Source organism: Molossus molossus, unplaced genomic scaffold, assembly GCF_014108415.1.
Source record: "Molossus molossus isolate mMolMol1 unplaced genomic scaffold, mMolMol1.p scaffold_m16_p_7, whole genome shotgun sequence".
NCBI lineage: Eukaryota > Metazoa > Chordata > Mammalia > Chiroptera > Molossidae > Molossus > Molossus molossus.
Window position 1 is genome coordinate 22,136,225 of NW_023425401.1, and position 26,529 is coordinate 22,162,753.

Here is a 26,529-nt window from a genome sequence, read left to right on the forward strand (position 1 = left end):
TAAAATGTATAGCAGTTAGTGTTTTATGTTTGCAGATTTGTCAGAATTTCTCTTAGACTCTAATTTTAAGTTTGTGAATCAGAATGTGATTTGTAAGCTTTAATCACATTATGCATCCTAAATAAAATCAACAAATTACATTTTAATGAAACCTGTGAAACTTTCTGATTACATTAAGAGGCTGGTTTAAGGTAAAAACTTTACAACTAATTTGTTTTAAATTAAGCTTCATAAATCTGGTCCCTTTTAGAAATATTGCATTGTTTTTGATGGTGTTATGGTATACTTCTCAAAAAAGTATAAAATCATGAATTATATAAAGATAGAAGTTGAGCATGTATTAAGGATTTAAAAAAAAAATTTTTTTTTATCCTCACCCGAGGAGATTTTTCCATTTTTTGTACAGATAGAGTGGGAGGGAGAGAGAGGAAGAGAGAAAGAGGGAAACATCGATGTGAAAGGGACACATTGAGTGGCTGCCACCCACACGACCAACCAGGGCCGGGGACAAACTGAAACCGAGGTACATGCCCCTAGCGGGAACCGAACCCGGGTCTCTCCGGACCGCAGGCGGACGCTCTAACCGCTGAGCCAAACCGGCCAGGGCAAGGATTTTACTAACTCATTAAAGAGGAAACAAGACATGTTACAATCCAGAAAAGCACAGATTTATATGGAATAAAGCCTGTTGAAATGAATTAACAAACAGACAAAACTACTTTTCCAAGAAGGGAGGGTGTCAATTGGACTTCCATTGGACAGAAATTATTTGCATGTCTATAGGCAAGAATGACTTTTGAATTGCTATCTGTTATCTATAAGTTCAGAGAGTTATAAAGTACTCAGTAATATTTTTTGCTTATTCTAAATTTCTTTACAGTGGTTAACATAGTGACCCAATAGCCTCAGAAAATCCAGGCACTACTTCCTGCCAACTGTCATACTGTTCTAATCATGAAAACATAAATGCATGCATTTAATAGAAACTTATACTAGTAGTTGAAGTTCTTACATTGTTGGGAAGTATTGGCATCTTTTATAATAACCACTGGCCAATAAATAGGCAAAAGATTGGCCTGAATTGAATGCTATCCGAGGCAAGCAGAGTGATGATTGTTTAGTCGAATACACTTCACAATTTGTTTTCCATGAATTCCTTTGAACTCTTAAATTGTGTTCTATAGATTCTGAACTGATTTTCTTCTTTTCTTAGCCCTGCTTTTCAAGCTCTTCCAAAAGGTTCCATTCAGATAAATCATTTTCTACAGTGTGACAGCCCCTTAGGTAGTATACATGCTAAAGATAACTTTGTGATACTTTAACCTACATTACATTTTGGATAAAACAAAACAAATTGATGAAGATGTATTACCTCAAGATACTAAGATGTCCAAAATTAAGGCTTACATTAGAGTTGCCTATATACAGGAACTTGAAAGTATCACAAGGACACAGTTTCACTTTCTTCACTGTGTATGCACTATTTTTGGATTCCAAGGATTTGACATGACCTCAATAAGACCAGCAGTGAAATTCTTTTAGTGTTTATTCATCCTTACTCTTGATGATAGTTTGTCTGGATATAAAATTCTAAGGCTACAGTTTTTTCCCCCCAATATTTTGAAAATATACTATATCATTGTTTTCTGGCTTTTATCCAGCATTTGAGAAGTCAGCTAACCAATCTAATTGTATCTCTTGAAAGGAATCTGCCTTTTCTCTCTGGTTGATATAATACATACTAAGAGATCATTTATTTTTCGTAGATATTGTGCAGTGTCTCTGTGATGAATCTAGATATGGATTTCTCCCCCCCCCCACTCGTTTTGGATTTATTGTCCATTATGAATTTTATAATTCATATATTTTTATCAATTCTTGAAAATTATCAGCCATTTTATTATTGAATATTGACTCTGCCTCAATCCTACTGCATAGCTTTTCTTCCTTCTCCTTATGAATCACTGTATGTATGATAGACTTTCTTATCCTATCCTCACATCTCCTGATGTTTTTCTATTTTCCATCTTTTTTTGTGGGCTGCCTCCTGGGTAATTTCAGTGTTCTATTTCAAACATTCTTTAACTCTACCTAATCTTGTGTTTAAGAATTTTAAACATTTTAGTAATTTTTTTAATTTCTAGGAGTTCCATTGATCCTTTCAAAAATGTGATTAATCTCTTTTTTCTTATGTTTTTTTTATTTTATATCTTTCAATATTTAAATATAACTTGAAGCTATGCATTTGCTCACACCCATTTTAACTCTCACTGACACACTGTTATTTCCCAAATCTCTATATCTTATGCTCAGGTTTCTCTCTCCTGAATTCCAGACTTCTTAACATTTAACTTCTAACTGAACAGAACCACTTAAATTTTCTTTTTTCAGTGTATGTACAATCATATGTAGGTCAGAATTCACTAATCTTCCATAACTTCTTCTCTTGACTTTTATCCTGTAGGTTAGAGGGAGATATTGATTTTCAGCAGACATTGAAATTCAGATTTGAATTTTAGTAAAATGACTGTTTCCTTCATTTGGTAGATGGATTAGAGGGAAATGAAATTAGCTCAGGAGCTACAGTAATGATTCAGCTGAGTGATGATGGCCTATCTCAGCAAGGTGAGGTGGACAGGAAACTACAAGTGGTTACGAATGTTAGGGAGCTGGTTTGACTGGACCTGACTGATTGGATAGTGTATGAACCATGAAAAGACATGTATTTTGTGTACTTTTACTTTTCCTCTCTTTCTCTGACAGTAGGCCCCAACAAGTCTTCACCTGAAATCCCTGTGCTCCTGATCTCCCCACCCCACCTTCCTCCAAGGTTTTCTGATATTACTGTTGAGACATTAACTCGCTTGCCACAACTCTGCAGACCCACCCATGGTAATGTATTTATCTAAGAGTTCTAATTGCCTGGGACCTTTCGAGCACTGGTTTATGGTATATCTTACAGAATTCTCATAAAACCAGGTCCCCTGTACTTACCTCTTGTATCGGGTTGCTTTCTACAATTTAAAGCAACAGGGATTTGTATCTGAGAGCAGGCTCTACACTGGAATTTCTTTTTATATTTGAATATTGATATAGCACAGGGTTTCTCAAGCTTGGCATGACTGACATTATGGGTGAGGTCATTCTTTGTTGTGGGGGCTGTCATGTGTGTTATGTGGTGATTAGCAGTATCCCTGTTTACATCCCCAACCCCTATATCAGTTGTGTGATGGATAATAAATTTATAGGGTTAGACCATAATTAATCATAATATTACACATGGTTTTATCCTTCTTTCCTTTTCCCCAATTTATTGAAATATAATTAACATAAAGCACTAAATAAGTTTGAGGTGTACGGCATAATGACTTACATTGTGAAATGTTTACCTTATTTCTTTAAAAAAATTTTTTTCCTTATTGATTTTAGAGAGAGGAAGGAAGAGGAAGAGAGATAGAAACATCGATGAGAGAGAGCATTGATTGGCTGCTTCCTGCACGCCCTGTCCCCGCAACACTGGGGATCTGGCCCATAACCTGGGCATGTGCCCTGACTGGGAATCAAACTGGCGACCTCTTAGTGCATGGGTTGATGCTCAGCCACTCAGCCACCCGGCTGGGCCTTATTCTCTCTTTCTTTCTTTCTTTCTTTCTTTCTTTCTTTCTTTCTTTCTTTCTTTCTTTCTTTCTTTCTTTCTTTCTTTCTTTCTTTCTTCCTTCCTTCCTTCCTTCCTTCCTTCCTTCCTTCCTTCCTTCCTTCCTTCCTTCCTCTTCTCCCTCCCTCCCTCCCTCCCTCCCTCCCCCCTCCCTCCCTCCCTCCTTCCCTCCCTTCCTCCCTTCCTCTTCCTCCCTCTGTTCCTCTTCCTCCCTCCCTCCCTCCCTTCCTTCCTTCCTCCCTCCCTCCCCTCCCTCCCTCCCTTCCCTCCCTCTTCCTCCCTCCCTCCTTTCCATCCCGTCCCCATCCTCTTCCTCCCCTGTTCTCCTCCTCCTCCCTCCCTCCTCCCTCCCTCCCTCCCACCTTCCCCTCCCTCCCTCCACGTGTGATAGCCGTGCCCGTCCCGTCCATCCTCCCTCCTTCCTCCTTCCTTCCTTCCTTCCTTCCTTCCTTCCTTCCTTCCTATTATCCTCACCTGAGGACATTTTTACTTTTATCTTCAAATAGAGCGGGGGGGGGGGGCGGAGAGAAACATTGATGCGAGAGACACACATTGACTGGTTGCCACCCACATGACCCCAACTGAGGCCGGGGACAAACTGCAACCGAGGTACGTGCCCTTAGCGGGAACCAAACCTGGGACTCTCTGGTCCGCAGGCCGACGCTCTAACCACTGAGCAAAACCTGCCAGGGCTTATTCTTTTTCTTAAGGTAAATAGTTGTCTCTATAATTTAGTGAGCAGTTGGGTATAACTTCAGTTGTAAAATGGCTCTGGATATTTTGTTCCTTGAAAAGTTAACAAACTTTAATAATGGTAGAATCTTATAGAGGACTTAAAAATCAAAGGTTTGTCCAGGATAAGTGGGGAAAAAAAAATCAAAGGTTTATATAGACATCATTTCTTGTATAGGAAGAGTATATATTTCTTCATTAAACATTAACCAGTTTTTACTTAGAAAATATTTGAGTCATCTTCTAAAGAGAAACTGAAATTTGTATAATAACCAGAAACTTTGACATGTGGTGTGTTTGTATGTGATCTGTTTGGATTCTGTAGGATGACTACATTTATCAATGATTGATAGTACTCTGGAAAGTCTATTGAGTTTAATATGTGTGCAACAGGAAGAACATAATTTTCTACTACTCAGATTTACATTTTTACGTAGTATATTCTGGGTATGTTCTAAAATAGAGATGGAAAATCACTTGCCAGATATTTGGGTTTGAAAATTTGACATTAGGTAAAAGTGACCAAGGCCAATAATCACTTGTACTTGATCTCTGTTGGATAGTTTTGATCATGAGCAAATGCACTGAAGGTCAGAATTTAGCCCTGGGTGGGGTTCAAGTAATGAGCTCTCCTAGGTCATTGGATTCTGTGTCTTATCTACTGGAGAGACCCTCTGGTGTTGATTTAAGTCCTAGCTGTAATGAAGCCGTTTTATTTGTGAGCAGGCAGTGAGTTATGATTTAGGTGGGAAATTTTAGGTGTACTTTCATGAAGATTTAAATGCCCAAGGAAGGTGCTGAACTATTCCTGACTGCCATAGAATGAGTGAAACTTGATCTGCTTCTGATTCTGGAGAAGATACTGTGTGAAAAAACTTACGTTTTACTTCATTACTTAAAATTACCAATCCCTGTATATCTGTTCAATGAATTACCTTAAAATAAAGTTGAAATGGGTAGGTCAAGGCAAGATGAGTATATCTAGGGATTAAAATGAAATAAAGTTTATTACATATCCAAGTGTAATATACCTGATCATATTAGATTTAACGTAATTGTTACTAGTTTAGCTTCCAGGAATTAAAGTTCAGTACAACATGGGGCAAAAGTAGGTTTAGAATTGTAAGTACACAAAACACAGAGTTTATTCTTGTATTATTATTTATTAATTAATGCTTTTTGTTGTTAATCCTCACCCAAGGATATTGTTACATTGATTTTTACCGGGAGTGGAAGAGAGGGAAGGGGAGGGGAGGGGAGGGGAAGGGAGGGGAGGGAAGGGAGAGAGAGAGAGAGAGAGAGAGAGAGAGAGAGAGAGAGAGAGAGAAAGAGAAAGAGAAAAACATCAGTGTGAGAGAGATACATCAATTGGTTTCTTTCCGCACTCACCCTAACCAGGGTCAGGGATCAAACCTGCAACCCAGGTGCATGGCCTTGACAGGGAATTGAACCCTTGACCCCTTTTGGTGTGCAGGCTGACACTCTAACCACTGAGATACACCAGCCAGGCCAATTATTGTATTATTTTCCATACAAACAACTGTAAGCCTACTTTTGCCCCACCCGATATGTAAAATGGAGGACTCCTTATTCTCTTTTGCTGGGTATTCACTTTTAGGGGTGTTTTGCAGTGATACAGTAACTTGGATAGAGGTTTTTCTAAACTACCTATATTTCTTTATTGAATAAATAATACACTTTTAATTTGTCAAAAAAGGACATTGGAAGTATTCTATTATAAAATATTCAAAATCTTGTCATTGCTTTGACGATGTTATTCTGTAAATATTTATTAAGCAGTGTTTCAATAAAGACAACTCAGCTAACTGAAATGCAATTACAAGGTCAGAGGATTTGTGATGTACATTATCATAATTAGCTTGATGTAGATGCCCGAGGAGGAAGGCCTGTTAGCACCTGCTGTGTGGATGGATGATAGGTATTGTTCAATTTTGCTTTAAAAAGTAAACAGTACAGGTGGGGTTCATTATTTCACATTGTATGATTTATATCTGTGATGATTTCCATGCATTGACATATGGAAATAGTTTGATAGATTAGCCTGAGAGACAAGTAATCACTGTGTTGCTGAGCTGTTAAGCTTCCATTCAGAGCTTATTATACTAATTCCCAAGGAGACAGTGTATTTGATAACTTGGGAATCATACTTTATGTAACAGACTTCCCAGATCGCTGTATTTGGGAGGCAACTAACCATCTTTGTCCATACTTGTGTCATAATTTGATGTTTTGAATTTTGGGAAAGCTCATATAATTGAGGATTCATTGCATGTTTATTTCTGAACAAATGTCCCTGACCATGGAACTAGATTCGGAGTACATGTCTATTTGCATTAGCATCTTTCTTCTATATCTGTTTATACCAGATAGCTGGGTGAATAGTTGTCAGAGAAAAGAAAGGTCAGCAAAAGAGTTACTTTCACTTGTGACCCTTTTACTGGACCTTTTGTTTAATAAGACCCCAGAAGCTGGTAGTCACCTTGTCTTCTTATTGTACTACCTTCTAAATGATCTTTTGGATTCCATAGATAAGGATCTACTAATTCTTGAAATCCATCCATTCTTCCATGACATCTCAAATATGTATGATTTCTGATCTTGAGAAATTAGTTTTTAATAATAAAAAGTGCAAGTCCATAAATACACATTTTAGAATATTTCTTTTTAAAAACTAATGAAAATAGGCAGAAAATTTTGGACATCTCCAGATCTACCACATGATATAATAAATGGAACTTTACTAGTCACTTTGAAACTGTGTCCCTGCCCTGATGGATAAATACTACCCTGAACTTTGTTTTATTACTCTCTTCCTTTTTTCTTCAGTTTTGTAGCATGTATCCCTAAAGAACATTTGTTAGGTTTGTATGATTTTTTTATATTTTATTTTTTGAGGTATAATTGACATATAATTAACATATTTGTATGATTTTTTAAATATTATGTTTTGCATATACCTTGACAGCATTTTTTTTTTGCATGATATATTTGGGGAAATATATGCATGTGAATCTGTGCAGCTATATATAGTTCATTCATGATCACTACTTTATGTATCACAATTCATTTATTTACAGTTGATGGACAGGTTATTTTACTTTTTTAGTTTTGCTAATGCCCAATTGAAGCATGAACATTATTATGTATATTGTCGGGCACATATGTGCAAAGATTTCTGTAGAGTCAAGATATATGCAGGTTATCAGCTTTATCAGAGATGCTGAGTTATTTTCAAACTTGTATCAAATCACACTTTCATCGATAACGTATAACAGAAGTTTGAGTTGTGTCACATCCTCACTGTCACTTGATACTTTTAGACATATTTTTTCCTGATCTCGTTAGTGGAAAATGCATTTTCTTTGTTTATGGGTTGGACACTTTTTTTCACTTATTGATGGGTTTTATCTGTTGTCATTAAATTGCCCATGTATGTCTTTTGTCCCTGTTTTTATTTATTTATTTATTTATTTTTAATTTTATTTCATTATTGATTTAGAGAGAGGGAGAGAGAGAGAGAGAGAGATAGAAACATCAATGAGAGAGAAATTGACTGGCCGCCTCCTGCATGCCCCCACTGGGGGGTTTGGCCCACAACCTGGGCATGTGTCCTGACCAGGAATTGAACTGATGACCTCTTGGTGCATGGGTTGATGCTCAACCACTGAGCCACACTGACCTGGCTGTTTTTATTTTTTTTGTTAATCCTTACTGGAGGATATTTTTCCATTGATTTTTAGATAGAGTGGAAGGGAGGGAGAGAGAGAGAGAAATATCAATGTGAGAGAGACACATCAAGTGGTTGCCTCCTACACATCTTCGAACTTGGCCGGGGATTGAAACTGCAACCCAGGTGGGTGCCCTTGACCGGGAATCGAACCTGAGACCCTTTGGTTCATGGGCCCATGCTGTAACTGCTGAGCCAAACTGGCCAGGGCACCTCTGTATCTATTTTTAAAATAAATTCTGATTTGTGGGAGTTATTTACATATTCTGGATACCAATGCTTTGCAAGTCATATGTGCTTTGTAATGCTTTGTAACTATTTTCTCCTAGTCTTTTTTTTTTTTTTAAGACTGTTTTGTGATGCACAAGCATTTTTTTATTTTAATGTCAAAACTACTAATGACTTTCTGTATGGCTTTTGATTTTTGTTTGGGGTGTGAGAGAGGGAGGATGGGTGCTTTGGGTTCATATTGTAGCAGTGGAGACAGTGAGAAGTGGGCAAATTTGTGATACTCTGAAGCTGATGGGTTTGTTGATGGAGTAGATGTGGAGTATGAATAAATCAAGGATGACCTTGAAGGATTTTTGGTAAGAATAACTGGATGAATAGAGATTACATTTATGTAAATGGGGAAGTCTATAGAGGAGCCGGTTTAGGGTGTATGATGGGGGTGGAACCAAAACTTTGATTTTAATATGTTATACGGTTGAGATATGTATTTTGATCTGAGTGGAGATGTTAAGCAGGTATTTGAATGTACAAGTCCAGAATTCAAGAGGAAGTTCCAGGCTGGATATATAGATTTGGATATGCCACATAGATGGTATTTGAAGCCCTGGGACTTGAAGAGTGCAGGTCATTGACAGAATGACTGTAGCTAGAGATTTAGCTAGAGAAGCTCTGGAACATTTCACTGTTCAAAGCGAGAATATAAGGACTAGACTTCAGAATGTGGGAAGATGAGGGTTGTTTAGGAATGGTCTCTGAAAGCCAAGAGAACGAGTGATCTCATGAAGAGAAAGCTGTCTGTTAGAGTAGGTAATGTGGGGGTCACGGATGACTTTGGTAAATGTATTTTTGTGGAGTTATGGAGAGTAGGTCCTGCTTGAAGTGGATTCCAGAGAGCCTGGGAGGAGAGAGAAACTGGAGATAATGTTTTCAAAGAGTTTTGCTTTAAACGTGTGTGGAGAAATTTGGCATTAGCTGGAGGAAGACGTAATCAAGGGAGGACTGATTTAATGGTGGGAGATGTGACAGAATGGTTGTATTCTAATAGAGGCAATGCAGTAGTGGAATAAAAATTGACGAGGCAGGAGAGAAGGAAGACTGTTGCCGCAGAGAAGTACTTCAGAAGGAATGGGAGCTGATAGGTAGGTAGAGATGTTGACCCATACACAGAGCTGGGAATTTTTTGGTAGTTAGAAGATAAGTTTTGCACTATTTTTTTTTTTTTTTATATAATTTTTTTTTTATCCTCACCCGAGGATATTTTCCCATTTTTTTGTTCAGGTAGAGTGGGAGGAAGAGAGAGGAACAGAGAGAGAGAGAGAAACATTGACGTGAAAAGGACACATCGAGTGGCTGTCTCCCGCACGACCGACCAGGGTTGGGGACAAACTGCAACCGAGGTACGTGCCCTTAGCGGGAACCGAACCCCGGTCTCTCAGGACCGCAGGTCGACGCTCTAACCGCTGAGCCAAACTGGCCAGGGCTGCACTACTTTTTAAAATGTATCCCAAAGTGTTCTTTTTGAAGCTGTTGTAATACATTTTTTATTTCATCTTTGGATTGTTCAATGGTAGTATATGGAAATATAATTGATCTTTATATGTTGAACTTGACTTCTGCATTCTTGTTGAACATGTTTATTAGTTCTAAAAGTTTTCAATGAATTCATTAGGATTTTCTATACACAAAATCATGTTTTAAAAATACAGATAGTTTTACTTTTTTGGGGAATGCCTTTTATTATATTTTCTTTTCTAGTTGCCCTGACTAAAACGTCTAGTACAGTATTTAAAACAAGTGGTGACAGTGGACATCCTTGTTATGTCCTGATGTTAAAGGGAAAACATTCAGACTTTTATCATTAAGCATGATGTTAGCTGGTTTTTCATAGATGTACTTTATCAGGTTGAGCAAGTTCTCTTCTGTTTCTAATTTGCTGTGTGCTTTTTTTCCATGAAGGACCCTTGGATTTCTTCAGATGTCGTTTCTGCATATATTGAGATGTTCATGTGTTTTGTCCTTTATTCTATTAATGTGTATTAAATTGATTTTGGTGTGTTGAACCTTTTGGCATTCCTGGGATAAATTCCATTTGGTCATGGTGCATAATGCTTTTTATATGTTGCCAACTTTTCTTTGTTAGTATTTTGTTGAAGATTTTTGCATACTTATTCATCAGAGATGTAGGTCTATAGTTTTATTTGTTACGTCTTTGTCTGATTTTAGTATTAGGGTAATCTGGTCTTATACAATGAGTTGAGAAGTGTTCTTTTCTATGTTGGGGAAAATAATGTGAGGAATTGATATTTAAAAACAGCAGCAGCAGCAGGAGCACATGTTTGGCATAATAAACCTATGAAGCCATCTGGGCCTGGGCTTTTCTCTGTTATAAATTTTAAAAATTCCTAAATCACCTTGGCTGGTGTGGATGTTGGTTAAGCATCTTTCTGTACACAAAAAGGTTGCTGGTTTGATTCACAATCAGGGCACATGACAGGGTTGTGGGTCGATCTCCAGTAGGGGGCATGCAGGAGTCAGCTGATGTGATGTTTTGCTCTCACATTATGTTTCTCTTTCTCCCTCTTCTTTCTCTCTTTCTAAAAAAAATAAAATTAAAATAAATAAATTCCTAATTTAATTTCTTTACTCATTATAGGTCTATTCAGATTTTTTTATTCTTAAGTTTTGATAGTTTGTGTCTTTCTAGGAAACTGTAATTTCATCCATCTAACTTGTTGAAGTACACTTGTTTGTAGTTTCCTCTTATATTCTTTTTTATTTATGTAAGGTTGGTAGAAATGTTACCATTTTCATTCCCAATCTTACTAATTTTAGAGGTTTTTTTCCCTTGGTTAGTCCAGCTAAAGGTCTTTTTTTAAAAATCCTCACCTGAGGATATTTTTACATTTATTTTCAGACAGAGTGGGAGAGGGAGAGAGAGAGAAAGAGAGAGAGAGAAACACTGATGTGAGAGAGACACATTGACTGGTTGCCTCTCATATGTGACCCCAACCAGGGCCAGGGACTAAACCCCAAAGAAGGTACATGCCCTTGACCAGAATAAAACCCATGACTCTTTGGTTCACAGGCCACTGTAACCACTGAGCAACACTGGGCAGGGCTATTTTTCTCTGTTTTTGTATTCTCTATTTCATTTATTTATTTTGCTCTAATCTTTTTTTTACTTTTTATGACTGCTTTAGCTTCTGTTTTCATTTTATTTTTTCAATGTCTTAAGGTAGAGAAGTCTTTTGATTTGGGAATTTTTTTTTACATAGACATTCACAACTATATGTTTCCCTCTTAGGACTGACTGCTTTAGCTATATCCCATACGTTATAGTTTTTTTTTTTTTTTAATATTGTGTCTATTTTATTAATCTCATAATATTTCCCACTTACCTAGTGATTTCTTCATTGACTCACTTCTTATTTAGTAATGAATTGTTCAATTTCCACATATTTGTGAAATTATCACTTTTTTCTGTTATTTTCTAATTTCACTTTGTTATGATTAGAGAATATACTTAGTATGATTTCAGTCCCTTAAAATTCACCAAGTCTTATTTTATGGTCTATCCTGGACACTGTCCCAGGTACACTTGAGAAGAACACGTATTCTGGTGGAATGTTCTAATACATATGGTTAGATTTAGTTGGTGTATAGTGTTTTTCAAATCTTCTGCCTAGTTGATGTCTCCAGCTATTGTAGCATTTATTTTTCCTTTTAATTCTTTCAGTTTTTGTTTCACTTATTTTGGGGATCTGTTGATAGATGAAAAAAATTATATTTTTATTTCTAGTTGAATTGACCCTTTTTATTATAAAATGACCCTATTTATCTCTATTAATATTTTGTCTTTTCTCCCCCTAATATAAGTGTAGCTAGTTCAGCTTTTTTTAAAAAAATTATTTATTATTTTTATTAATTTATTTTTGTTACAGATGTTTCTCCTTTTCCTCCCATTGACGCCCTCCTCCCAATCTCCCCTTCCCCTGTCCTGTCCCCAGCTTTCTTGTCTATGTCCATTGGTTACACGTATACATGCATATGAGTTCTGTGGTTTATCTCTTCCCTTGACAAACCCCCTCTTCTGAGGTTTGTCAGTCTCTACCCTACTTCTCTGTCTCTGGGTCTATTTTGTTCATCAGTTTGTTTTGTTCATTATATTCCACAAATAAGTGAGATCATGTGATATTTGTCTTTCTCTGCTTGGCTTGTTTCGCTTAGGATAATATTCTCCAGGTCCCTCCATGTCGTCTCAAAGGATAAGAGATCTTTCTTTCTTACAGCTGCTTAGTATTCCATTGTGTACATGTACCACAGCTTTTTTATCCACTTATCTATTGATGGACACTTGGGCTCTTTCCAGATCTTAGCTATTATCAATAGTGCTGCTTTGAACATGTACATATACTCTTTCTGATCGGCGTTTCCAGCTTCTTAGGGTATATTCCTAGAAGTGGAATCACTGGGTCAAATGGCAATTCAATTTTTAACTTTTTGAGGTAACACCATAGTGTTTTCCACAGTGGCTGCACCAGTCTGCATTCCCACCAGCAGTGTACTAGAGTCCCCTTTTCTCCACATCCTTGCCAGCACTTGTTGTTTGATGACTTGTTGATGGCAGCCACTCTGAGAGGTGTAAGGTGATATCTCCTAGTTGTTTTAATTTGCATTGTCTCTTGGCCATTTGTATGTCCTGTTTGGAGAGGTGTCTCTTTAGGTCCTCTGCCCATTTTTTAAATTGGGTTCTTCATCTTTCTTTTGTTGAGTTGTATGAGTACTCTATATATTTTGGAAATTAACCCCTTACCTGATGTATCGTTGGCAATTATGCTCTCCCATATAGTGGGTTCCCTTTTCATTTTGATAGTTTCTTTTGCTGTGCAGAAGCTTTTTAGTTTGATGTAGTCCAACGTATTCATTTTTTTCCTTTGTTTCTGTTGCCTTAGGTGTTGTATCAGTGAAAATTCTACTGCATGTGATGTCTGACGTTTTGTTGCCTACATTTTCTTCTAGGATTTTTATGGATTCACGAGTCACGTTTAAGTCTTTTATCTACTTCAGCTTTCTTATGGTTGTTGTTTGCATGGTGTACTTTTTTTCATCCTTTTACATTCACTATATTTGTATCTTTGAATCTCAAATGTGTGTTTCCTGCAGACAGTGTGTAGTTGGGTTTTTTAAATCCAATTTAACAATCTCTGACTTTTTTTTCCTCAAATCTTTATTGTTGGATGTAAAATGTATTACATATGTTCCACATTTTTTCCCCCATTGACCCCCTCCTCCCCACTCCCGCCCCCCTCCCACCTTTTCCCACACTATTGTCTGTGTCCATTGGTTATGCATATAAGTTCTTTGGTTTATTTCTTCCCACCCCCCTAACCCCCTTCCCTTTGAGGTTTGTCAGTCTAGCAATGAATTTGTGCTTCTTAATCCCTTCACCTTTTTCACCCATTCCCCCAACCCCCCTCCCAACTGGAACCAACAAAATGTTCTCTGTATCTATGAGAATGTTTCTGTTCTACCTATTCATTTTGTTCATAGATTCCATTGATGATAGATATGTATTCATTGCCATTTTGTTTGCTCATACACTTTATCTTTTTCTTCAAAAAGACCCTTCATCATTTCATATAATAATGGTTTGGTAGTGATGAACTCCTTTAACTTTTTCTTGTCTGGGAAAGTTTTTATATGTCCATCGATTCTAAATGACAGCTTTGCAGGATAGAGTAATTTTGGTTGTAGGTTCTTGGTTTTCATCACTCTGAATATTTCTTGCCACTCCCTTCTGGCCTGCAAAGTTTCTTTTGAGAAATCAGCTGACAGCCTAATGGGAACTCCCTTGTAGGTAACTAGCTGCCTTTCTCTTGCTGCTTTTAAGATTCTCTCTTTGTCTTGAACCTTTTGCATTTTGATGATGATGTGTCTTGGTGTGGGCCTCTTGGGGTTCATCTTGGTTGGGACTCTCTGTGCTTCCTGGACTTGTATGTCTGTTTCCTTCACCAAGTTAGGGAAGTTTTCTGCCATTATTGTTTCAAACAGGTTTTCGATTTCTTGTTCTCTCTCTTCTCCTTCTGGCACCCCCAAGATGCGAATGTTGGCATGCTTGAAGTTGTCCCAGAGGCTCCTTACACTATCCTCATGTTTTTGGATTCTTTTTTCTTTTTGCTGTTCTGATTGGGGATTTTTTGCTTCCTTATATTCCAAATCGATGGTTTGCTCCTTGGATTTACATACTCTATTATTGAAGCTGTGTAAATTATTCTTTATTTCAGTTAATGCCTCCTTCAATTCTAACTGTGTATCCATGATTTCTAACTGGTCCTTTTTTATGCTCTTGAGGCCCTCCCTAAGTTCACTGAGGTTCTCACTAAGTTCATTGAGCATCCTTATAAGCAGTATTTTGAACTCAGTATCTGTTAGGTTGCTTATCTCCCTTTCGCTTAGTTGTTTTATTGGGGTTTCGTTCTGTTCTTTCATTTGGGACCTGTTTCTTTGTCTCCTCATTTTGGCTGCCTCCCTGTGTTTGTTTCAGTGTATTACTTAATGAGAGGTATGGTGCTCGCTGAGACGCGATGCTGTTCATTTGAAAGAATTTAGGAAAAACCTGAAGCAGGATCCAAGACCGGCCAATCCTATGGTTAAGCAACTGGCAACAGCTTGGATGGGCTTGAAAGCTGTGTGGGGTGGGGTGGGGCGGGCCTCAGGGAGTCAGCAGGGCGGGGCTACCAGTGTGAGCCAGGTTGCTGGAGTCCCAAATATGGAGACTGTCTGCGGCCCCAGGGAAGGGCTCACCAAAGGAACAAAGGCCTCTGACAGCACGTTTGTCCCTGAGAAAGCCCCCTCTCCCGCCCTCGCTCCAGTGCCAAACAGCTCAGTTCTTCCCTGTGTGTCTCTGGCGCTCCTCGAGCTGCCTCCCCTCCGAGCTTAGAGGGAGAGAGTCCGATAAGTCCGTGCGCGGGCCCTTTAAGGAGCTGCCTGGGGCTCCAGCCGCTTCAGCTTCCCTGAGCCTCAGTTTCCGCTGGTTTTTCCAGCCAGAAGTTATGGGGACTCTCTTCCTGGTACTGGAACCCTGAGCGGGGCACCTGGTGTGGGACAGGGACCCCTCAGTCCTCAGGAAGGACCTTCCCAGCTGAGGTGTCCTGATTTTTATCCGCCACATGTGGGTGTGGGACCAGCCCGTCGCGCCGCCGCCGCCGCCTCCTCCCCTCACGCTGCCGCCCCTCCTACCAGTCTCGATGTGGCTGCTTTTTTAAATTCCGTAGCTGTAGGGCTTCCATTCAGCTCGATTTCAGGCGGTTTTGAATGATGGTTGTTCTGTAGTTTAGTTGTAACTTTGATGTGATTGTGGGAGGACGCGATAGCGTTTACCTATGCCGCCATCTTGACCGGAAGTCCAATCTCTGACTTTTGATTGGATTGTTTAATCCATTCACATAAAATTTTTTTTTATCCTGCCCAGCCAGTGTGGCTCAGTGGTTGAGTGTCGACCCATGCATGAAGAGGTTGCTGGTTTGATTCCTGGTCAGAGTACACGCCCAGGTTGTGGGCCCAATTCCCAGTTGTGGGCATGCAGAAGGTGTCCAATTGATATTCTCTCTCATCGATGTTTCTGTTTCTCTCCCTCTCCCTTCCTCTCTCTCTAAAATCAATAAAGAAAAAAAAGTAGTAAGAGTTTATCTTTATTGCTGAAAGGCTTACAGATGTCTCCCCTTCCTCCCCTCATTGACTTCTTCCACCCATTCTTATGCGCCCCCCCCCCCCCGGCCTTCACCACACTATTGTCTATGTCCATGGCTTATGCCTATATGCCTATAAGTTCTTTGGTTAATCTTGTCACATTTAATGTTATTACTGATATAGTTGGATTCACATCTGCCAGTTCATTATGTCTCATATCTTTTTGTTTCTGTTCCTCTTTGTTGCTTTCTTTTGCATTAAGTATTTTCTATTATAACATTAATTATATTCTCAGTTTGATTTTCTATTTTCTTAGATTTTACTATAGGACTTACAATATATATCTTAACATAATTTACTTCGGATTTATGCTATCTTAATTGCAGTGAGATACAGAAATGTTATTCCTATACACCTCTGTTCCATCTTTCTCTTTGTTGTGCCATTCCTGTTATGTTTAAGACATATATGTATGTTAAAAACCCAACAATCCATAGTTATACTTAGCACTTCATCTTATTTTATGCCATTTATAGAAGGTGAGAGAAGTATATATTGTAGTTCTAGTTTTTCACATTCACTTTCTTGTTTACAATTTTTAGTGTTCTTTATTACCATAGATTAAAGTGACTATCTGGTATAATTTCCTTACTCATATATACCTTTGCTCCTATTTGCTCCTTTGTGCTATTTTTGTTTAATATATTACATTTCAATATGTTCTAGTCTGATCAATTAAATTATATATCTATTGTTTCATACAGAAATATGCATTTATACTGCTTTTTAATAATTAGATATTACCTTTACTGGTTCTTTTTTTTCTCTTTGCATGTGGATTTGAATTACTATTTGTGTTTCCTTGTTTTCATCTCAAAGAAGATTTTTTTTAGTTTTTTTTCTTGTAGAGTGTGAATTTACTAGTAAAGAATTCTCTCAATTTCTGTCTTCCATAAGTATTTATTTTGCTCTCATTTTTGAAATGCTAATTTTGCGGGACTCAAAATCTTCCACAGGTTTTTTTCTTTCAGTAGTTAGTCTATCACTTCCCTACTTTCTAAGCTCCATTGTTTTTGCTTAGAATCAGTTGTTAAACTTACTGCTGTTCTCTGGTGAATGGTAAAACATTTATCTTGCTGCTTTCAAGATACTCTCCTTGCCTGTAGTTTACAGCATTTTTACTATGTTGGGTCTTGATTTAATTTTTTTTGTGTTTATTCTACTAGAAGATCATTGAGCTCCTGAGTGTGTAGATTAATGTTTTTCCTTAACCTTGGGAGTCTTTGTCATAGTTTCTTTGAACATTTTTTTTATATGCCTTTCTTTCTCCATTTCTTCTGGTACTCCTATTACAAAAACTACTTCTGTTATGTTCTGGTAATCCTTCTGGTTGGTGTGCTTAATGGTGTCCTACATCTCTATTACTGTTCATTTTTCTTGTCTTTTTTTTCCTCTTCATTGCGTTGTATAATCTTTATTGATCTAACTTTATATCCATCGCTTCTTTCTTTTCGAGTTCAAATCTGTTGCTGACCCCTCTAGTGAATTGTTTATTTTAGTTTTAATATTTTTTAACTCTAGAATTTCTACTTAGTTTAAAAAAAAAATCTGTCCTAATATTGATAATATTGTCATTATACTTTACTTCATTACTCATGATTTTATTTAGTTCTTTGAACATGTTTATAAGAGCTGATTTAAAGTCTGTATCTAAGGATGATCTGGACCCTCCTACAAGCAGCTTCTGTCGCCTGCTTTCTTTTTCTTTTGTACAATTCACAGTTTTCTGTTTCATTGCATCTCGATATGTTAATAAACTGGCTATTTTAAATAATGCATTTTATTAGTTTTTGATATTGATTCTTTTCTTTCCACATCCCCAGGACTGTTGTTTGCGACTTCCCTGGTCTATTCTAGTGAAGTCTTTTCTTCTACAGGGTGAAGCCTCGGATGTCCCTTCTCAAAGGGTACAGTCCTGGGCATGTGGTTTTAGCAGGGTTCTCTTTGACTGTCTTCCCTGATCTCTCTGTTATACTGACTGCCTCAGTTAATAGCCCACCCAACTGATAAGCTTCATTTATTGCCAGCTCATTGCTCTTTTGGGGGGGGGGGGAGGTGAGGGTGGCTATGCCAGGGGCATAGATTGCTCTATAGTCTGATCCAGTTAAGTTTAGGTCCCTTTGCAGAGTGTTTTTTGAGGCCAGTATTGGAGGTTTGCTCTGATCCGAGGGAGGCTCTTGTTCGTTGTCTCTTTCCCTGGTGTTCTCTGGTAAACTAGCTGGCTGGCAGTTGAGCTCTTTGGACTCCTGTAGTTACTAGCCTCCTCTGAATTGCTTACGTGATAATTTCATTTCTTTTGAGAGTGCCCTAGGGCTTATACTTCCTCACCCTCTTTTCCAAATAAAGAGAGTTCCCTTGGGGAAAGCCTCATACCTTTCTGTTCCTAGAACCTGTCTCTTGCCTTGTGAACAATCACTGTACCACGACTTTGGAGCTGTGGGTGGGCATGATGCCCATTTCTCTCGGAATGATACCCCTACTTCATGCGTGGGGGCTGCCCTGGGGCATTAGAAGACTCCCCTATCTCCTTTTGCCTCTTCTGGTATAGAACCTCTGCACTGTGTGTGATCTGGGGCAAGAGGTCCCAGAATTCTCTGCCTACGATTTTGGGGGCAGATCCTCACCATATAAGTGGGTGTCTCCAACCTCTTAGCCACACTTGCCTGTTATTTAGCCTCTGTGAGTGACAAGGAGCTGAGCAGGATGGGAAATGTCAGCACGCTGCTTCTTCCATTGGGAACTAGGGGGAGTGGGAGCCCCGTATTTTGGCTGTACCTATTCTAAGAGGAGTATCAGACATACTAAACTGGGTGTGGAATGAGGGAAGACATGGATCATGACTTGAGTACCACAGGCTCTGTTCTCACCAAGATTTGGTAGATTTTCTTGAGTAAATGTTTTTTAATTTGCTGACTTCCCTTAGGACAATTTTAAAAGGCTTTTATATGTCTGTTTTTTAAAAAATACTCTTCACTATTTGTAGTTGTTTTGCTGGGGAGAGACTCTGCCGAGTTCCTCATGTTGACAATTTGTATGTCTCATGTTTTCTTGTAAATAAATTTTTACTTCATGTCCTGGCATAAAATTACCTATAAGTAGTCGTAATGGAAATTTATTTATTTTTCCTTAAAGAGCAGTATGTGTGTATACATGTGTGTGCATGTGTTTCTTTCCTGTTTTGTCTTCTATGCCCTACTGATAGGCTTGACCAGTTGGGCTTCTTCCTTGCCTACCTCACCTACCTTTCACCTACTTGGACATGTTTCTCCCTGTCACCCCCGCCTGTCTTCTCATTGTTGCTTTTATGCCTAGGGTCCAAATTTTCACTTGAGTCACTGGAAACGGTGACACAGTTTATAAACTGTCTACATGGCGCATACATTAACTTTGGTTTTCAGCCCATCCCTTGGCTTTTGTAAACTGGATCATGGACTGTCTACATCTTGCTCAGATGTTGGTCTTAAGATCAAACTTGTATTTTTGTGTTAGGTTCACGTGCTGCAATCCCCATAGAGGAAGTTAGGATATTTGGGGTACAATATAAGGAGGTTTGCCTACCATAGGAACTATATTTTTAAGGTTACTTCTCCAAGGCAGCTGTTTCGTAGTGACCTTTAAAACTATATTACAATGAGACTGTATTAAAGATAAAGGTAAAAGTTGTCAGGTATAAAGGTGTGCTTTTTAAATAAAGTTGAAATGCATCTATTAGTGAGACAGAGCTCTTATCAGAGCAGTTGAGATGAATGGATATGTAGCCTCAGGGAGCATGCCATTAAAGCCCTTTGAAGGGAACTGCTTTTCCCAGGGATTAGAGCAAGACCTAAGTTCATTGTTACATCGGTTGTTGTTGTGTTTCATTTTGGAGATCTTAGGAAATATGTCTGTTTCCTTAATTATCTAATGTGTAAATTAAATCTTTTGAAGGCACACTAATTAGTAATTCATGTATAATTCATTTTAGTTCTTTCATAATAGTCTTTCTCTTTCTTTCTCCCATTTTCAGGGAATGCCCAATTATATCTTTGCATCCTTTTGTAGTATTTGACCTCAATGGCCTGTATGAAAAGATTTTGAGCCTATAATGAAGAAAACTTTCTACCTCTTATTATATGGAACTGTAATATATGAGATTTTTGTTGTTGTTGTTAACCCTCACCTAAGGGTATTTTTTTCATTGATTTTTAGAGAGAGTAGAAAGGAGGGAGGAAAGGGGAGAGAGAAAGAGAGAAACATCGATGGTGCAAGAGACACAATAATTAGTTGCTTCCTGCAGGTGCCCTGACTGGGACTGGGGATGAACCTGCAACCCAGGTACATGCCCTTGACCGGGACTCAAACCCGGAACCCTTTGGTGCAAAGGAGGCTGACGCTTTAACCACTAAGCAACATCAGCCCGGGCAAGATTGGTTTTTGATGTGACATTGTTTTATTTATGAACCAAATTAACACTTGTTCAGATATTTTCTTGAGGTAGTTTTCTGAAGGTATAAATAAGATTTGCTTTCAAAAATAAGATTCAGAGTTTGGAATGTTACTTCAAAATATTTTCCAAGTGAAATAAACGTGTTACCTTCCTCTTCCTTTATGATTTAGGCAGCAGGAGCAATTCAACCTCTTGTATCCACGGTTATCAGCCCTTCTGCTGATGGTTGCTTAGACCACTCACTGGAACGTGCCAGACACAGAGCAAGTGAGATGCCACAGGCTTTTCTGTATGATGTGATCTATGCAGCATATCAGCAGGTAAGAATTCTGGCTTTTTGAGATAGCTGCTGTATTGGGGGTATGCAAGACCACCCCTATATTTGGAGATTTTCTAGTACAACTCAGTATATAGTTGACTCTTGGCTTAAATCGATTACAGTGTAGTAGTGAAAATGCACAGCGGGGTCCTATGAGAAGGAGGCAGGCAGGGTCTGGAGGAGTCCATGTGCAGGCTTCCTTATGCTCTCTCCCTCCCCTGAAGGGTAACATGAATACCACCTTCCCCTCCAGCAAAACAAACCCAGCAACTTATGCACGATGCTTTTCCCCAGGGAAGCCCATTAGAGATTTGGTGTCCTGCATGTTTATTGGGGTTGGTCACACAGACATGCTGCCTATCACATTAAAAAAAAACCCAGATTCCCAGAGGAAAGGTGGTGTTTAACATAAACCATATTGTTTATGCAAACAGTCTGGGCATGGTCAGCCTCCCTTATCAGTTAACTGTTCACTGGGAATACTCCAAGAGCCAATTTCCCAGGTGCTGGCTAAGGGCCCACCTAGTTAACAGGTGTTTCTAAGGATCGCAGTCTCAGGCGCTTTGTGGTAAATTTTCTGCATAGCTGCGTAGACATCGTGTTAATTAAAAATTTAAAGGTAAGTTCTTTTAAAACATCAAATAATTTATTCATGTCTAGATTATACTAGATTACCTTTGATTTGTTTTGCATGTTTTGGAAACATTTTTGTACCTATGTAAATTTTACTGCCACCAATTTTCTTATTTATTGGTTAAACAGTTATTGACTATCAGGCATTATTCTTGTCTGAAATGTCCCAATGAAATATAAGTTACAGAGTAACCCAGTAGGTGGTTGCTGTTAGGCAATCAGTAAATATGAGGTAATGGTAATGTGTATATTGACATTTAAAATAGAAAAATACCACATATTTTGGATAGAGGGTGGTTAATCACATACATACATTAAATAATGACTCAATTTTGACTATCAGTTATTGTTTTAAAATGAGATTATGTAAATTAGAATTTATTTTAATGATATGGATCGTCAACCATGGTTTATATTGCTTTCTTAAAATGATGAATTTGAAGTATAGGAATTTGCCTGTATTTCGTCACTAATCATATAAATGTTATGCTACTATAAGTTTCTTTGCTCTTTTTAAAAAATTCATTATCCTATTTTATGGCCTAAATCTTGCTGAGCTAGACTACATCTACCATCTTTCCTGAAATTAATGAAAGAATTTATTTATTCTTATATAAGCATTTATATTAGAAAGAATAAATATATGATATCTATATTTTAGACAAAAATTTGAATATAATCTCACACTCCTCACATTAAAGTATCCCTTTGCAACGGATTTTGCTGGTTAATTAAGCCATGATGCATTGAGGCACTGGACCTCAAATATAAGTTTTCTCTTTTCTGGAAATTAGACTGCCTTTTTATCTTGCTACCTATCCCTTAGATATTAGATAAATCATCACTTTTCTGCTCTTTTATCCCCTCCACAGACTAGGTTAGGTCAACACACTATAAGTTTTCCCAGTGCTCTGTTTTTTCTGCCCAGCATCAAAATTATAATTCATTACTCGGGAAGCCATTTATAAAATACCTGACTCCCCTGCTAGACTCTGAGCCTTTCAAGACAGAGACAGTATCTGTGTTGTTCTTAGCAAGCTGTGTGATATATAATTAGTACCAAGTACATACTTGTTCAGTGGAATAAACATTCAAGATATGCGTGTGTATAAATATATGAAAAAGAGCCTACGTACTTGTTCTTCCCTCTACTTGGGCCACTTTCTCCAGATAATCACACTGTTTGTTTCCACTCCTCATTTAGGTCCTTGTGCAAATGTCACCTCCTCAGAGAAGCCTGCCTTGATAATCTTTTATGAAATAGCATCCTCTATTGCTACTAGTATGTCAGTCTCATGGGTGCAGGGACTTTTTATTTCTTTAGCACCTAGAAGAGTTCATAGCTTGTATGAGATTCTTAATATTGTAAAATGAATGAGTTTTATGCATACATACATATGTATATGTAGATACATATTTAGGTGTTAACAATAATGTCAATTATATAAAAAGCTTTGGGTAGCCCTGGCCAGTTTGGCTCAGCGGTTAGAGCGTCGGCCTGCGGTCCGGAGAGACCCGGGTTCGGTTCCCGCTAAGGGCATGTACTTCGGTTGCAGTTTGTCCCCGGCTCTGGTTGGTCGTGCGGGTGGCAGCCACTCGATGTGTCCCTTCACGTCGATGTTTCTCTCTCTCCTTCCTCTCTCTCCCTCCCACTCTATCTGTACAAAAAATGGAAAAATATCCTCGGGTGAGGATAAAAAAAAAAAAAAAAAAGCTTTGTGTAGGCATAATACACACACACACACACACATCTTTATAAATTTTTCCTGGAACCTTTTAGGAAAATCTGAACAGTTTTTAGAAGTATGGGCAAGGCTTTGGTTACAAAGTTGGTGATGGCAGCACTTTTGTTAGTGTGAAATTCTACGTAGCCTGTATTTCTAGAGATCAATTAGTAACAATGGTAGAAAACTATTTTTTTTCCTTCATTGATTTTAGAGACAGAGGAAGGGAGAAGGAGAGAGAGATAGAAACATCGATGAGAGAGAGCATTGATTGGCCGCCTCCTGCATGGCCCCCACTGGGGATTTGGCCCACAGCCTGGGCATGTGCCCTGACTGGGAATTGAACCTGTGACCTCTTGGTGCATGGGTCGACACTCAACCACTGAGCCACACCGACTGTGCACTGGTAGAAATTTTAAAGGGTCACTTGAAGTTGTGCTTCTGTAGAATTTTTGGGCATGGAATGCTCATGATAGGTTGTTATATTAATAGTGATATAACATAATGATACAAAGTTATATTAATAACTATATATAAAACGTATTCAATATTCTTATAGGTTTAACTGTATATGTGTAGAATATTAATTGCATAATTAAGTACTGAAAAGTTATTTATATTTATGTTTGGGTTAATATTAATTTAAAAGTAATTAAAATCTAAAGGTGTGATAAATATTTATGATACATAAATACTTAAGTATTATTTCGATTGTATTTCTATTGGTTTTAGGGATTTTTTTCTGTAAGTAGGTATTTGTTTATTGGTTTTCTTTTATTGCTAAAGATCATCTAAAATTTATTTCATTTCTTGGGAATTTTTTTTTTTTATCCTCACCCGAGGACATTTTTTCATTTTTTGTGCAGATAGAGCAGGAGAGAGAGGAAGAGAGAGAGAGAAAGAGAGAGAGAGATAGAAACATCAACGTGAAAGGGACACATTGAGTGGCTGTCACCCGCATGACCCAGCCAGGGCCGGGGACAAACTGCAACAGAGGTACATGCCCTTAGCGGGAACCGAACCCGGGTCTCTCCGGACTGCAGGCCGATGCTCTAACTGCTGGGCCAAACCAGCCAGGGCTTGGGAATTTTTAATGACACATTATGTTATGAGGTTGCTAAAGGAAATTATTGCTAAATTAAACAATGTCATTCAATAGTGAAAATTATACAGTCTCTAGAAACCTGGGGGAAAACCTGTGTAATTGGTGCAGAGGATTCTTATAAACTCTTCAAATACGTAATTCTTCTATGCAGTTTTAGGAAAATAAGAAATTTATGTAGAATGAAACTTTTCAAATTACATCAATCTATTTCTTGAGAAAATTGCTGTCATCACAGATGGTATTCTGGACTTTATTGTATAGACACCTGCCTTATTTCTAACACTCAAGTTTTTAGGTTCCTCTCAGAAAGAGAATTTTAGAAGGTGACTTGTTAATTCAGTTTGCGTGAAAGACGGCAGGACTCAACCAGTGAAAGAGTGCTCATTATGTTGTATCTTTCGGTTTGATATCTTAGAGTTTACTGTGGAGATATTTAATATTTAAATACAATAGCTTCTCAATATCCATTAGAAGAGTTTTTTAAAGTGCCTGTTTAACTTGAAAAGGTAAAAACACCCTTAAGTAACACAATCAAAGCAAACCCTTCTATTATTAAAGATTCCTGTCCCGTTAGTCTCCAGGTACAAGAATATCATAATGTTAAGGACTACAGCAGGGATTTCCTTTTGTAGTATGTGTCCTGCCCCTATCTACATGCATTAGAATAAATAGAACTTGAATCTTGTACTGAGGACTAACACATCAGACCTTAAATGCTGAAACCAGTCTAGAAGACTAAATTTTATGAAGGGCGTCTTGTCTTTATATCCAAGAGCATGCAGTTTTCAGAGGTTTTATTGCCATTTTTACAGCGTGTAGTTCCCCGAAGGGGGGGACTTTGATGAATGTTTCGTTGGGCCCAACTGGATTTGAAGGAGATTAGGAAAAGCCTCAGAGCAGTCTCAGAAGAAATCTCATGTTACATGGGGTTTGAAAAGGAAACGTGGGAAGGGATAGAGGAGGGTACAAACCATTTTTTAACAAATGGAGGATTGAGGACTGGACAGGAGTGAAAACATCATTGGGGGAGAGTGAGGGAACCATGGAAGAATATGTGAAGAAAATGAGTGAAAAGGAGAAATGAGGGATTTAAAGATAAAGCTTTCTGAGTCCTAAGAGCTGACTTGTTACGACCATCATTTTGCTCCTCATAAATGTTAGCTGCAAACCAGGATAGCAAGCTGCACATATTATGGATAAAACCATGACCTATGTATTATTTATGGTACTTTGTAAGACAAAACAAATTCACAACTCTGGTATTTTTGAAGAGTTATTTAAACACTTTCCAAGGTCATTCTTTTTCCTACTGGTCATATTTCTTATGGTTTTATCCCATCCCTTTGTTGTCTCCCCTGCCTTTATTTTTTCTTCTACCAGTTTTTCTAGGGAGGCTGCTATAGCCAGATAATTTTCCTGGTCCCAGTTTTGGAAAAATCCTAAAGTACATTTTGTGACACTGGCTAGGACCTCCTTTGAGAACAATTTCTTCACCTCTAGGAATTTCTTAGTAGCCTAAATTTATAAATTATTTTTGTGCCTTGTTTACTTTGTATGATACCCGTTTATAAATTATTTTCACAAACTTGCTTTTCTCAGAATCTTCTACAATTGTGGTTTTAAAACCGTTTCATCATCTGTTTTCATCTAAATAGGCTTTGACTTAACCTCATCATTTGTCATGTGGACTTTGAAGTAATGAATCTTTTGACAGTTTTCCTTCTGTCATCCTTGTCCATCTTGATCAGTGTACCCCATTAAAGATCACCCTTTTACTTCTCATTAAAATAAAACAGACAAACAAGGGGCAAGATACACGCCGTAACCTTCTTCTCACTGATATTTATGGATCTCCTGAATGCCTGATGATTTTTGGAAACTTTTAAAATCTACTTTATTTTAGCCTAACGTGTTTTAACATTAACAATTATTTTAGTTTTAGTTACTTAAAATTTTTTTTTTTTTTTGGTACGTACCCCTAGCAGGAACCGAACCCGGGACTCTCTGGTCCGCAGGCCGACGCTCCAACTGCTGAGCCGAACAGGCCAGGGCAGTTACTTTAAAATTTTAAATTAAATTTATTGGGGTAGCATTGGTTAGTAACAGTATATAAATTTTAGGCGGACAACTTTATAATATGATACCTGTATATTCTAATGTGTACTTCCCTCCCAAAGTCTAGTCTCTTTCCATCACCTTGTATTTGA

General features: G+C 38.0%; 1 protein-coding gene across 1 annotated transcript in view; it reads left to right on the forward strand.

Moving 5' to 3' along the window:
* The window catches only part of CRPPA (CDP-L-ribitol pyrophosphorylase A), a 227,408-nt gene that overhangs the window by 17,722 nt on the left and 183,157 nt on the right, over window positions 1-26,529 (forward strand). Inside the window, exon 3 of the mRNA XM_036246752.1 lies at window positions 20,712-20,861. Coding sequence (XP_036102645.1) covers window positions 20,712-20,861 — 150 coding nt within the window. The remainder of the gene's footprint in view (window positions 1-20,711; window positions 20,862-26,529) is intronic.